General features: G+C 37.1%; 1 protein-coding gene and 1 long non-coding RNA gene across 4 annotated transcripts in view; one reads left to right on the top strand and one right to left on the bottom strand.

The window, feature by feature from the left end:
• The window catches only part of LOC121886482, a 154,585-nt gene extending 140,474 nt beyond the window's left edge, over positions 1 to 14,111 (bottom strand). The window contains exons 1-2 of one of the 2 annotated variants that reach the window (XR_006092749.1): positions 13,253 to 14,111; positions 632 to 747 (exon numbers count right to left, since the gene is read on the bottom strand). This is a non-coding gene — a long non-coding RNA (uncharacterized LOC121886482). Of the gene's footprint in view, positions 1 to 618; positions 748 to 13,252 lie in introns of both variants that reach the window. The other variant, XR_006092748.1, reaches the window with a different exon arrangement.
• On the top strand, positions 4,840 to 14,810 carry LOC121886481 (catechol O-methyltransferase domain-containing protein 1-like). Of its 2 annotated transcripts, none has more exons than XM_042396483.1 (7): positions 4,840 to 5,025; positions 6,675 to 6,799; positions 6,932 to 7,037; positions 8,138 to 8,256; positions 11,728 to 11,782; positions 14,133 to 14,266; positions 14,370 to 14,810. In XM_042396483.1, the coding sequence occupies exons 2-7, from the start codon at positions 6,695 to 6,697 to the stop codon at positions 14,520 to 14,522; spliced, it is 672 nt and encodes a 223-aa protein (XP_042252417.1). In that variant the 5' UTR covers positions 4,840 to 5,025; positions 6,675 to 6,694; the 3' UTR covers positions 14,523 to 14,810. The 2 variants fall into 2 exon arrangements, with proteins under 2 accessions (XP_042252417.1, XP_042252416.1); XM_042396482.1 differs by lacking the exon at positions 4,840 to 5,025 and adding an exon at positions 5,375 to 5,559.
• The last annotated feature ends 22 nt before the right edge of the window (positions 14,811 to 14,832 follow it).

Raw genomic sequence — 14,832 nt, forward strand, 5'->3', positions numbered from 1 at the left:
CTTGATGTAGTGCCAAGAACAAGGAGTATATTTGGTTTGAAGAGGGCTGTCAAATCAAACTGTCAGGCTGCACTTTTTGATGGAGTCATATCGCTCGCTCATCTGTCAGTCAAAGAGAAAGACTGCTGCCAAAGTCAAATTCGAGAGTTGAGAAGAGCGGACTTACATGACATTTCATTGTCTGGGAGAGCAGAGAAGTCTGACGAGCAAAGTTCAGATCTAAAATTCTTCTGGTTTAAAAATTTCAAGGCGTGTTTGCTTAGTAATAAAATATAGTCGCGAGTAACAAGGTTAATGTTTATAGGTCTCTTAAATCTTAACAGTTCTCTGAAATGCTATGTGGAGAGAGACAATAAATTCATAAAGCTTCCTGTAATCTGAGATAAAAACAGAATATTTCCTCATCACATACAATGAAGGCCAACACATTTCAGAGCACATAAATCATCCCAGCATGTGACATCATAAAACACAGCTTCTCATAGACAGAAGACTCAAGTCAGGCCGGCCTATAAAATTCAATCATCACAACAGTGTCAGACATTGTTCTGGCATACCAGAAAATTCCCCGACCCGGGAAGCGTGTCTCTCTGCTGGATTGTTATGGTGTTTACTCACACATGAGGCTTACCCCGAGGCAAGCTCCACACCTCAGCAGTCCAGCTGTAAGTGTCCCAGCTCCCTGGAGGAATCCTCTATCCTCCCCTGCTGTCCAGACTCTGTCAGTAACCACTGGCTGCCTGGGAACTGGAGATTAGTGAGCAGAGAGAGTATCAGATAGCAAACTATCCACCAAGTAGAACAGGTACAAAGAGGTGTAATTTAGAAAACAGCACCAAATCTTGTTCTGTTGATGAACACTACCTTCTACACACTCTCATAGTCAAACAGGAACCTGTGATATCACCGTCATTCACATGTGTTGCCATTGTTTGTTTTTGATACAGTTTCTCTGTTTAGTCATTATCAGTGTAATATACAGTAGTAACATTGTTTTCTGATAAGCAGCACTCATTAAGTAATAAAAGTATCAAGAATCTGTTGATTCTCATTAGCTGCTTGTAGTTGATACATTTCCTTCTGTGTATTCCCTTATTCGCTAGACTGAAGATAAGAAAACGATATGGAAGAGATAAAGAAAATGAAAAATGCAAACTATATTCGTGCCACAGACTCTGAGGTCATTTTTGCTACAAAGCTTTGAATACATCGGGGGACAGAAACCCTTCATTTTTAATTTTATACTTTCAAAGTTTAAACTTTTTATAATAGGATTTGGGTAAAATCTGCATAGAAAAGTTTAAGAAGTGAAGAAAAGTAAAACCATCCTTGTTGCTAATGCTTCTCTGCTCTAACATACATTTTTAAGTATTTTAAGGACCCTCTGTTCTATATCTGGGGGTGTGAGTACATTTTGAGATGATTAAAGCATTTTAAAGTTTCTTAAGGGATGTTTTTTCTGCTAGTCATCAGATTTGGTTTTTGTTTACCACCTAAAATAAATAATATATCACTAATACATGGAATCATTGTTTTTCAAGCACAAATATCTCTCAAATTCTGCTTTGCTGTCATTTGGGTTGAAGGCCTGCAGCCACATCTGCTGAATGTACTGAAAGTTTGCAAACACCTCCCAACACTTATGAGGTTTTTTTTTTTTTTTTTTAAACCTGCAGTGCAGAACTTTTACACATGAATGAACGTCTGTTACATCGAGCCCTTTGCATATGAGTTCACACAATACTGATTACCAACTTAAACCAGGTAAATCTGTCTGTATTTGACAGTAGAGCTTTTAATTCTGGTGTCAGTGGCGACATTCCTGCGCTGGCTGGATGAATGCATACTGTGCATGATTTAAGGGCAGAGCATGTGCACCAGAGAGTTCTGCCAGCCGAGCGACTAACTTCCAGTTAGCTCTCTGCTAATTTGAATGAGGATAAAATAATTTAACTGTGAGGCTCTTCTAGACTATCCAAATGTTATCGGACTGAATGGATCATATTCTGATAGTATAACGAGTCATTTCGCGTGGGTTGTGTGACGCTCAGAACAATTTATCCACCATTTTACAGCCGCAACAGTAGCGATGGAGCCTATGACGTAAGCACGTGTCGACAATGTTTGTGTATTTCCTCTCACTGCCAGAAGGGGGCAACAAAAGTCCTGCACTGCAGGTTTAAGTTCTTTTGTTTTATTTTGTTTGTCAAATTATCATCCAAATATATTTGAAATGATCTAAAAGTATTTTATGTCTTTGTGTGGCAAGATTTTATGTATGTATGTATGTTTGTTACGTACATACTTAAATAATCTGCACACGCGTTTTTTCCCCACTTACTTTTACACGTAACAAGTGACAATTATGAGAGTAATATGTTAATGAAAGCTGTTTCTATTACCAATAGCTCTTGATGGCAGAATACTGGATGAAAAATTAATTGCAACAACATAGGTTATGCTTTTCACAAAAACTGTTTCGAATATGGCGCAATAAAGAAAGAGAGCTACAGGCTCTCCTTGGTTGATTGGCTGATAATAAATAGTTATCGCTGCCCTCTGGTCCACATTGTGATCTGCTTCTGACTCCCTCATGTATCTCACACAGATGTAACCAAGCAACATCCCTCATCATGGCAGTAGCAAGTGGTAGGAGGTAGCATAACAGTGTTCTCACAAAACAACATCCTTTAGGCAATTGTAAACACCCTCATATAACACACAAACACACACACACACACGCACACGCACACACACACGCGCACACACACGCGCACACACACACACACACACACACACACACACACACACACACACACACACACACACACACACACACACACACACACACACACACACACACACACACACACAGACAGACACAGAGTCCCTGGGTGTGTGGAGGTGATGTGGCCTTGCCAGAACAAAGACTGAATTACACACAGGGTGTAATCATACAATTACATTTACCATCACATGGTCTGTAATTTACAGGGAGCTTGATGTCACGCGGCTTTCTTTTTTCTCTGTCTGCACTGATACTGAGGTTAAACCAGTACGGGTGTTTGGTGATTAATGAACTAGTCCTGGTTTGATAAATTAAAGGTTACCATATAATCCAGATGTGGATCCATTAAATGCTAGTACCAACAAAAATAATGAATATGGGAACAAAATAGCATACTGTATATAAAGTCAGGGAAGATTTACTTTATACATTTTAATTCTTAAAACCAAACTCTGTTTTATGTCAATTTATTCTTGTTTAAAAGCACCTGAATACGTCCTCCTGCGACTGAACATGTACCTTAAAGAATAGAGGTATATTTTTGTAAAGAAATTCAGTTTTTCAGTGAAAAGTTTTAGTGTCACTTCATTCATGCAACTGCATCTATTATATAGCCCACTAATGAAAGTTGCAAAGGGCGGCAACTAACTATTATTTTAATTATCGATTAATCTGCCGATTATTTTCCCAATAAATCATTTTGTCTAGAAAAAGCTAGAAAATACAGGAAATGTACATATAAAATAGAAATGCTTGTTATAATTTCCCACAGTCCAAGGTGGTGTATTAAAGTGTCTTATTTAGTCCAACCAACAGTCCAAAACCCAAAGACATTCAGTTTACTATCAAGTATGCATAAAATTCTGACATTTGAGAAGTTGGATCCAGCAAATGTTTGGCATTTTTGCTCAAAAATTACTAAAATGATTATTCAGTATCAAAATAATTGATTTTTTTTCAGTTGAGTAATCTGGCACTTGTATTTTTGAGGATGCTTAAAGAACTTAAAACAATAGTCAATATCTAGACTGAAACTGTTTGGTCGCTGTAATCATCCCTCCAGTTTATAATTCAAGAAATCCCTTTCTAATGAACTTCACATGTATCTAAGTGATGAGGGACAAAATCCACAATCCTTGTTCTATACAAAAATATATCCCAAAATTAATCTAAAGCTTAAGCAGTCAGCCAAAACAAGTGAGTATCTTCTTGTAGTATAAGTCTTCTTAGTAGGAAATTCCCTCTTCAGTGCAGAGCAGGAGGGATAATAACATAAAGCTGGAATTTTGTACTATAAAGAATGTTTTTCTAAGCTTCATTACCATGACAACACTGCCCCTCTCTGTATGAACAATTGTATTACATGTCTTCAGTCACCTTAGCAATTTTTATTTGTTCTTAATCATCCAAGAAGGAAGAGTCTCGTGTTATCTTCACCATATTTATTATCAATAAGTTTATTAGATGATTTGTCTAATAAAATATAATACTTTAGTACAGACCCTTTACAATTTTGAGGGTAAATGTAATATGAAAATTTCCATTTTATGCAAAGTTACACTTCATCACACGCCACAAAGGGAAAATATTGCACTTGCTTACTCCACTACATTTATATGACAGCTGTAGTTAGTAGTTACTTTGCAGACTTTATATATAAAAACATTATCAGCCTCTAACATATGATGATTAGTTATGGACTAAACTGCCCAACACTATATGAAGTAGTTTCACCTCAATGAAATACAAAGTAGAATGCTGCTTGTGATGCATTTGTAATAATAATCCAATAATGTGATATATAAAATATAAAACTCTGAATGGAAGCAATTCTGCATAATACAGTAATTTTACTTTTGATACTTAAGGTACATTTGCTCATAATACTTCAAGAATAAAATTTAAATTCAGGACTTTTACCAGTGAAAGATTAAGTTTTGGTATTGTACTGAAAAAGTTTTGAATACTTCTTTCACTATTGTTCAGTTGAACTTTGGCATAATTTTTTTTGTTACATCTCCTGCCATCTTCCCCCAAAAAAAGAGGCACGAGCTTGTACGCAGCACCAGCACCAGTGGGCGTTTGTTGTACAGTCCTATCATAAGAGCTGCAGTGGGTCATATGACAGGCATTATCTTTACATGACTGAACGAAATTTTAAGCTTCGTTTGAGCAGGAATTCTTTCAATCGCCCTCCCAGACCCAACAGACCAACCGCCAGGAGACCCAACTAAGCGGTGAGCTGTTTTAATAATGCAACGCTTTATTGCTTCGTGGGTTTAAGTACGCGGCTCAAGTCTTAGCAATATAACACATTTTTTCGTTCGGGGTAATATTTCTGCATCATTTGGGTAACGAAGTGCATATAATACTTTTAGCAAAAACCTATTTTTCCATTTGATTGTCTTGTTGGGAGTCGTTACATTGTTGTGTTCAACGTCTTCCTCGTAGCATCGCTGCTAAACACAGTGACAGTCACATGATAGTTGCAGCCGTTTTCTTAAACTTATAGTCTACTGATGTGCAGCAGAGGTCTTGCTCGCTGGCCGTAACGCCTCATTCACAGCGGAGCTTCGCCTCTCTTCGTAGTATTACGGTAGCACGCTCGGCCGACGCGGAAACGCTCACGGTGGGGTCACTGTAATGCGTGTTTTTCGCTTAAGTGGTACTCTAATTGTGCTTTCTAGATATGACTTTTCGAAATATTTCTAAAGAGGCCCTGGCTGGATCCATCACACTGGGATTCATTTTTGTCGCTGGTTATTTCTTTGGTAAGAGCGCAGGTGTTCAAGTCTATACGAATTTAAAGCTGCAGGGAAACACAGAGGGCAGTGTGACGAAGACTGTGGACTCATGTTTGTTAAGTCTAAATACTGTCCATTTCATTCATGTTTAAAAATCTCAAATCTGCCTTTAAGTTTTATATGGAGATCAGTCCCAGGTTCGACTTACAAAGGTACAACAATTTTCATCGTAGACTCAGATTTATGTGTTCTGGACAGAGGGGAAAAAATTAAAATGCTTTTTTTTTTTTTTTTTTTTAAACAAATCTGCAATCTGTTAATTTTTCAGTTTTGGGTTAGTGGTTTGAGTGAATATCAGAGACTGGGGGTTTATGTGGACAAGTGAATGCTACACGGACAGATTTAAGTTCAAGTACACTTTGTTGCCTCAAAGGACCTTTTTTCAGCTGCAGTTACATCATACAGCAGGTCAAGCAGCTCAGTCCTGAGTATTATCAGGGAATTACATGGTTACAGTGCCGATCAGTGACCCAGTAGACTAGGAAAACTTAACAGTTAAACTAAAACAGTATGCATGATCATGTCAGTGTTATTTTTATACCTCAAACAGTGTGATACAATGTATTCTCCAGACAAACTGCCTCATGTTTACGGAGTTGCACAGATTAAAATTTGGAGACCGCCCAGTACAAAGTCCTCTTATACCCATTCAGTCCCCTCTAGTACCTCAACGAGTCCAGGGAGGGATTCAGCTACTTTACGCATAATGGCAAAACCGCAAAGCCTTCGAAATACACATTAATATCAAGTGATGTACAAACAGTCCATGAAATGACATGTATAAAAAAAAAAATCAAGTTTCTCATTTGCACCAGTGCAACTACTTGGTAAACATTAGAAAATACATGGTGCACATGCTGGCCAGAAACACACTATACTGATGTCACATGAGTCTATGGTCTGTGTTATTAAATTTCCTGCAAAAAATCATTACAGTTTTATCAAATCTATCTCAAAAAATAAATTACATTAACTAGACAGTTTCCTGAAAGATGTATCAGCTGGATGGTTCTATAGGTCCCATGATGTCATCATGCTCTTAAGGTCCTTATAATTGTTTCATTGTTCGTGTTTGCCCTCAGGGAAAAAGAAATCTTCCAGAATGAGCATCTCCAAAAGTCACTGTGAGGGAAAAGATAACCCACTGTTGCAGTATGTCCTCAATCATTCCATGAGGGAGCATCCGGCCCTGAAAGAACTCAGACTGGTAAGTGTGTCTTGGTGTCTGAAATATTGCCTTGCTCTGGCACAATAAAGCACTTTATGTCATAGGATGTAATCGTGTCTCATGATGTAATTTGTGCAACTTAAGCAACTGGTTTCCGCTCATTGCTTTCAGAGGACAATGGAACACTCCTGGAACATCATGATGGTCGCCTGTGAGCAGTCGCAGTTCATGGCCAATATGGCAAAACTAATAGGAGCCAAGAAGGCATTAGAGATCGGTAATGTCAGATTTTAACATCACATTCAGTCTCTGAAGCGTGCAAGTTTTTCACAGTTGAGACTCCACAGTCCTTTACCTGTTCAGACCTTTATATGCACATGAGAGACCAGGTTACTAGGAGAAACCAGGTTGTGCAAAAATTGCATCCACATGCATTCTAGTAACCTGGTCACTCTAAGATCTGCTTTAACATGTGGCAGGTCGGTAATCAGACTCCTCTCCAAACCCTGAAATTTTGGAACCATGGCACCTTTTAAGTCTATCAGAAAAAAAAGTCTTCTTTTTTTTTTGGCAGAGCATTTGGACTGACAGCGAGGTAACAGGCTCTGTAGTGAGACTGCAGTTTTTTATTACAGTGTGAATGAATGTAAATTTTACGAATAAGTTGGTCAACCGTTCAGTGGTGGAAACTGCCTTACTGCATGTTGTCAGTTTCAGTCACAGCTTAATTGGTTAGTCGATCAAAGTGAATCAGCTCAAATCAAATCAAGTCACCTATTTGTTGACTAAAACTAATTGTTTTTCAGCCAAAAATTGTCTGATTTCAGCTTCGACAATCTGAAATTTTTCTGCTTTCCTCTGTCCTTTCCTCTTTTATAACATAGTAAACTGAATATTTGGACTTTCAATCAAACAAAGCAAGCAATTTAAAGACATCACCTTGGATACTGGAAAACTGCGATGGACATTTTTCACAATTTTCTTATATTTTATAGACCAAGTGATTAACCTATTAATTAAAAAACTAATCAGCAGATTAATTGTCATGCACCTGCAGACATGTGAAAAGATGATTAGATACCCAGGTACACGTATGCAGTATGTGGCCAAGAAATCTCTCTCCAGGAGGAATCTATCCAAGGAAATCAGGTGTCTCTAATCTCCTACCCCGATCATAGAAACCAGGTTTCTTATACACATGAAGTTTAAGAAATCTAATCACTGCAGAAAGCTGACAGCAACCCAATTACTTGACTACATATAAAACACAGTGTGCAAAAACAGAATGTTATTTAAAGTCTAATTAAAAGAGACCATTTTGCTCTTTCTGGTGTCATCTTTCATGTGGATCTTAGTGCCTTATCATTGCATTTTCAGGCGTCTACACAGGTTACAACACTCTGAGCATTGCACTGGCTCTGCCTGATGATGGTGTCGTGGTGGCATGTGATATCAGAGAGGACTACCCCAACATCGGCAAACCCTTCTGGAAAGAGGTACAGTTTACATCTGTGTTTTACTATCAGTCAACTCACTATATGTTTTATCTTGGGGTTCAGTATATGATGTGTAATATTCCTGTATTATTCCCATACTGCAAAGTGCTGATCATTGCAGAGGATTTTCATGCATCACAGGTAATAAACGTACTGTGGTTCTGTTTGGCGCAAGTCTGTACATCTGCATGTGGAGCATACTTTAGTGTCTATTAGTCTTTTGTGTGATAACAGATTAGTTGATTAAAATATTGACTGATTTACAGAAAATTAAAAAAAATTGACAATCAGTGAATCCTTTGAGTAATTATCAAGCAAACATCTGCTGGTTCCAGTTTCTCAGATGGGTGGAATTTGCTGTTTGCTGTGTTTTCTGCTTTATATTTTTTGTTTATTGACCATCTTTGGGTTTTAATTGTTGGCCGGAAAAAACAAGCAATTTTGATGAAATTTTTTCAGAAATTGTTACTGGCTTTTTACCATTTTTTGACCCAGACTAAATGATTAATCAAAAAAATTATGAATATAAAATAAATATACCCATTTGTTGCAGCCCTATGGAAGTTTGATGATATATTACCACTATAAAAAAAAGTGAACCACCATTTTTTAAAATTTCAAATAATTTGCATCCACACTGCCTAAAAAAGTTGATTCATGACTTATTATTCACAGTCCATAAATGCAGCCTTCCGCCTCTTCTTAATGTTTGCAATGTTCTTAATGTTGTTTTATTTGAGGGTAAATCTATTTACTGTAACTGTTAACCTACAGTTAGCTGTATCAAGGCTAATACAACCTACTAAATCTTATTTTGATCCATCATAATCCAGAAAAGAGCAAAACTGGGTTAATTTAAACATCATGTTTGCATAACTGACTCAAAAACAGAATAAATAAATTATCATGCATGCAAATACACTCACTAAAGAAATGGTGTTGTACTGCAAAACATCTCCAGTGGGGGAAATAAGTATTCAACGTGATCATTTTTTCTCAGTATACATATTTCTAGTGCAGCTATTCACATGCAATTAAGACCAGACATTGGTATTAAATCAATAATGCAACACAGCTAAAGAAATCATAACATTACAACCAATAAGAAAAGTTATGTGCATTAAATGACACAGGAAAAAAGTATTGAACACACTAATGAAATGTATTTAATACTTGGAGGAGAAGCCTTTGTTTGCAATGACAGCTTCAAGACGCTTCCTGTACAAAGAAACTCATCTCTCACAGTGTCCAGAGGGGATTTTGGCCCGTTCTTCTAAGCAGACAGTCTTCAAATGTTGATTTCAGGAGGCCTGCTGGTGAATCTTTATCTTCAGTTCCTTCCACAGATTGGGTTCAAGTTGGGTAATTGACTGGGCCAATCCTACACCTTTATCTTCTTTCTCTGGGACCAGTTGAGAGTCTCCTTTGCAGTATGTTTTGGATCATTGTCCTGTAGGAAGGTCAACCTGCCTCTCATCCTCATTGCCTTGGTGGATTGCAAAAGATTCTTCTCAAGAGTATCCCGATACATGCCTCCATTCATCTTCCCTTCAACAATTTGGATACCATGAGAAGAGAAACAGCCCCATATCATAATGCTTCAATCTCCAAACTTCACTGTAGGTATGGTATTTTAAGGGTCATATGCAGAGCCACTTCTCCTCCAAACATGGCACACAGTGTTAGTGCCAAAAATTTAAATTTTTGTCTCATCTGACTACACCACATTCTTCCAGTAATCTACAGGCTTCTCCAAATAATTTTGACAGCAAATTTTGATTTTTTTTAGTCAGTCTTTTGACTAAAATGCCATTTAGTTTTAGTCATCTGAATTGTTTTAGTCTAGTTTTAGTTGACTAAATATCATAGGATTTAGGACATACTATAGATTTAGTCGACTAAAATCTTATATTTAGTCAACTAAACAGGTTTAGTTAAAGTGTAATGTGTTATTTAAACATTTCTCCAGAATTTCCAAATAATTGTCTGTATATACACAGATTGATCTACAAACTCTATAGATTCCTGGAGGAAACATCCATCTCTTATTATGGAATGGTATTGAGGTTTGAACATGCAATTCAGACAGTTTTAACTGTTGTGATATCAAACATGTCTTTATTTATCTTAAAATCCAATACAAATAAAACCCAGTCTCATACAAAGGAAATAAGAATATGGCCTTGCTTTTTCGCGAAAGACCATCTCAGACAATAACAAAATAACACCAATGAGAATAAGGCCTACTCTCCCTGAATAATTATACTGTTTCCATCATTAGAACAAACTCCTCATCTTCAGTCGTTGTGACCAGTAGTCCTGTGCGCTCAATCCATTATCTATGCCCTCCTCCTCGGTATGTTGGTCTCTAGAGTCACTTTTGTACTTAGAAGCACTTAGAAGAGCTGTTGAAATATTCTGCTGGGATGCATTAGCTTTATTTGCACTCAGTGGCTCATCACTGTCATCGGAAGTCTTCTGTACCTGTGAGGTCGAATAATGGAGGGTGGGGGGGGGGGGGTATTTACCCATGTCTGACCTCTTCCCAACTCGTCTCTCCCCAAGATTTTTCGTCTCATTTTTATTTGTTGACGAACGTGTCAGTAGATTTTGTCATAGTTTTGGCTTCATAAATTACTTTTCTATTTAGTTATTGTCTCATTTTTGTCAGTGAAAAAATGTCATTGAGGAAAACTAGGAAGAAATTCAAATCAACGAAAAAACTTCAAATGAGCTTCAACATGTGGTGGTGGAGTGTATTGTCTATTGTTTTCTCTGTGACTGTGCACCTGCTTCTTTACAGGTCTTTCTCAAGCTCTTTTCAAAGTGGTCCTTGGATGTTGAGTTACTCTTCTGACTAATTTTCTTACTGCCCGGTCAGAAATCTTGCGAGGAGCTCCTGTGCGTGGCTCGTTGATGGTGGAGTGATGCTTCTTCCACTTACAATTAATGGCCCGAGTGGTGCTTATGGGAACATTTAGGAGTTGAGAAATCAGTCGGTAACCTGAGCCATTCCTATGTTGCTCAACAATCTTGTTGCAAAGGTCTTGGAAGAGCTCTTTGCCTCTACCCCTCATGAGATGGTTCTTGTGTGACAGCTTGGTAACAAATGATTGCATTCACAGATGGTACAAATAGCCACATGCACTAATCCAGCTGATTCTAATTAGCACAGGTAAGAGGACTAATTAGTGGAATCACCTGGTTCAGTGCTTTTTCTTACTGCATGTTTGTTGCTTTTTTTTCTGTGTCACTCCAATTTAATGCACATAACTATTTTTATTTATTGGAATATTATTATTTCTTTAGCCGTGTTGCCTTATTGAGTTAATACCAATGTCTGGTCTTAATTTCATAGGAATAGCTGCACTGGAAATATGTTTAATGAAGAAAAATGTTCACATGTTCAATACTTATTTCCCCCACTGTATATGTATGTATATTTCTCATCCTGTTTCTCTTTGTTTACAGGCTGGAGTTGAGAAAAAAATTGATCTACGCATACAGCCAGCATTGAAAACTCTGGGTACAGTAATGCATCTGTTTTCATGATTTAATGTTCTACAAAATTTGACAGGAGATGTATGATTTCACTGGGGCTGTCACTCTGCCATTACCACAGCTGACATTTCAGGTTTAATATGGGTATTAACCTGCATTGTCCAGAACATTATGTTTTGTTTGTCCTCAGAAGCTGCAGTTTACTGTAGCTGTGGTTTATGTAGTCTAAAACCAGTTTCTGTGTCCTATAAAAATCAGCTGAATACCAACTGTGGTCACTGTATCTCAAGTTTAGGATAAACCTGCTGCATACAAGGTTTAACTGAGGTTAAAGGCCATAGAGTTCAGTATAAAGGCATATCTCTAAAGCTCAGATCATTAAACTAAAGTTAAATGATCTCATGAAGACAACACTATGTGTCAAACTATTATCATTTTGTAATTACATTTCAAGAGGCATTTCACCTGCCTCAATTCATTTTTGATGCCAGAAAGAGGATTACTGATTATATGATAAAACTGAATGCCATTAACTAATGTACCAGCGCAAGTTGTCCCTGCAAGGAGGACGTGCAGACTGACATATCTGTCAGTAACGTAGGTGAGACATGGGATTTTTTCCCTCACCTGGGTGAAAGTCACAGAAAATATAACCATAAATGTAATATAATTATTAATTATTATTATTATTATTATTAATTAATTATTATATTTTTTTAAGATTATATTTAAAAGATTTAGTGGTTAGAGGTTATTCTTGGAGGGGCAAAATATCCGATGATATGATGTACAATAGTATTAAAACATAAAAGAGCAGGCTGATAGTGATAAACAAAAGTGCATCTAGACTATAACTTGTAAAATATGCTATATATTGTATCAGTGTTATTTCTAAATGATAAAATGGTCGGCTGAACCGGAAAATCAGAAATCCGAAAGCTGAAACTAGGGCTGGGCAATATATTGATATTATATCAATATGGTGATATGAGACTAGATATCGTCTTAGATTTTGAATATCGTAATATGTCATGAGTGTTGGCTTTTCCTGGTTTTAAAGGCTGCATTACAGTAAAGTGATCCAATTTTCTGAACCCACCGGACTGATATAGCTAGCTGTTATGTTATTTGCCTTTACCCACTTAGTCAAGCACTAATAGTCATCCCTACAATATTGTTGCAATATCGATATCGAGGTATTACGTCAAAAATAGTGATATTTGATTTTGTCCATCGTCCAGCTTAGCATGCAGCTGTTTAAAACCCCAACAGGTTCCGGTTAACTTAGCATTCAGCTAAGCTAATGAGCACAGATGCAAAGTGACACAGCCGCACGATTTGTTTTACCTCAAAAACTTAAGATAACGTCACCTGATATACAAAATGGCAACTAAGGTATTAACGTTATACCTTAAAGACTTAAGATACTAAACTACCCGATATACAAAATGGCAACTAACGTTATAACGTCAACTCCTGTTAAACGTTTTGGTACCTGGATAATGGATTTCAGGTGGCCCACCAAACACATCCACTTGTTCGTCTTCTCTTTGTCCTCCGACATTGGTAGAAATTCAGTGTTAATTATCTCTGAATTTGCTGAATACACAATAGTTTGGTTTTTTTTTAGCATTTAAAACCTCGTTTTTGAGTTTTTCACACTTGAATCAAATTTCCCCCGCAAAAGCTAACGTGAGCGTAAACGTAGCGACGTTGATGTCACGTGCACAAATCGTTACGCAGTCATCAAGATCAGGTGGCCTTTATTTACCTTAAATATATTTATTTACCTTTTTTCTTTTTTTTCTTTACCTTATTGACCAGTATACAGAGTTAGTGGAACATCTACCCATGTATCAAAAAAATATAGTAAAGTACATAAAAAAATCATGATGTTATCACCAAAGAAGATATTTAAATAACTTTAATGTCAGAAAGTTTAAGGATTCATACACTGTACTAGTCTAAAATGGGAACTGCTTGTTGATTTTTGAATGATGAAATAATATGTTTTCAAAAAGACAATTATCATCAGAGTATCATCGCTAATTCTTTTGTAAGTGTGTGTAATCACCAAACCAGGACACATTTGTCCAACTGTTTTTGGGAATAGCAGCAGCAGCTATAAAACAAGTGAGATATCTTTTATATTTTATTTGGTACATGGCTAAAATTTATGGACCATTTTAAAGTGATCATACGTACTTAGTTAAGTATAATTAGCTATTTAAAAACTCTGCGGGCAGATGAGTTTATCCAGCAGTAGTTTTGTTGACCAGCTGGAGACGTGGGGTGACAGTTACAGTACACTGTGTTGGTGATGTTGTATATAACCTGAAGTGTAGTTTACTTTTGTTTCCTCTCATTGCTTTCAGATGATCTCCTGGCTGCTGGCGAAGCTGGAACATTTGACTTTGCCTTCATCGATGCAGACAAAGTCAACTACGACAACTACTTTGAAAAGTCTCTGCAGCTGTTAAGGAAAGGAGGCATTATTGCTATTGACAATGTAAGAGCTACACCCTAGACACATTTTTCATTTCAAGTTCTTGCAATTGCAGTCATCACTTCAAGCAGATAATTCTCTTTAATCCTTGTTTGCGGTCCTGCAGGTGCTGTGGGGTGGTAAGGTGGTGAATCCTTCCCCAGACGACGCAGACACTGTGGCCATTGACAAGCTGAACAAGAAGTTGCACAGAGACATTCGGATCAGCCTGAGCATGCTAACTGTTGGAGATGGGTTGACACTGGCTATCAAACTATAGAAAAGGTGTCTAATGAGTGCAATGATTTATGGTGCTTAAGAGGGTGGTGGCAATACTGGGACACTGTTACCTTAAGGTTAATTATAATGTGGAGGATGTGATGGTAGCTTAAGCATATGTATTAGGTTCTAGGCTCATATCACTGAAGGTTAATGTGGGAATTATGGAACACCTTATTTTTATGTCATTTCTATAATGGTAGTTCATTCCCTGTAACAAGACTAATTGCAACATTTGAATAAAACTTGATTAAAAAAACTAAAAACTATTAAAATAAAACTAAACCCATTTGTTTTTTGTATTTCATCAT

The sequence above is a fragment of the Thunnus maccoyii genome, chromosome 20 (genome assembly GCF_910596095.1).
Source record: "Thunnus maccoyii chromosome 20, fThuMac1.1, whole genome shotgun sequence".
Lineage (NCBI taxonomy): Eukaryota > Metazoa > Chordata > Actinopteri > Scombriformes > Scombridae > Thunnus > Thunnus maccoyii.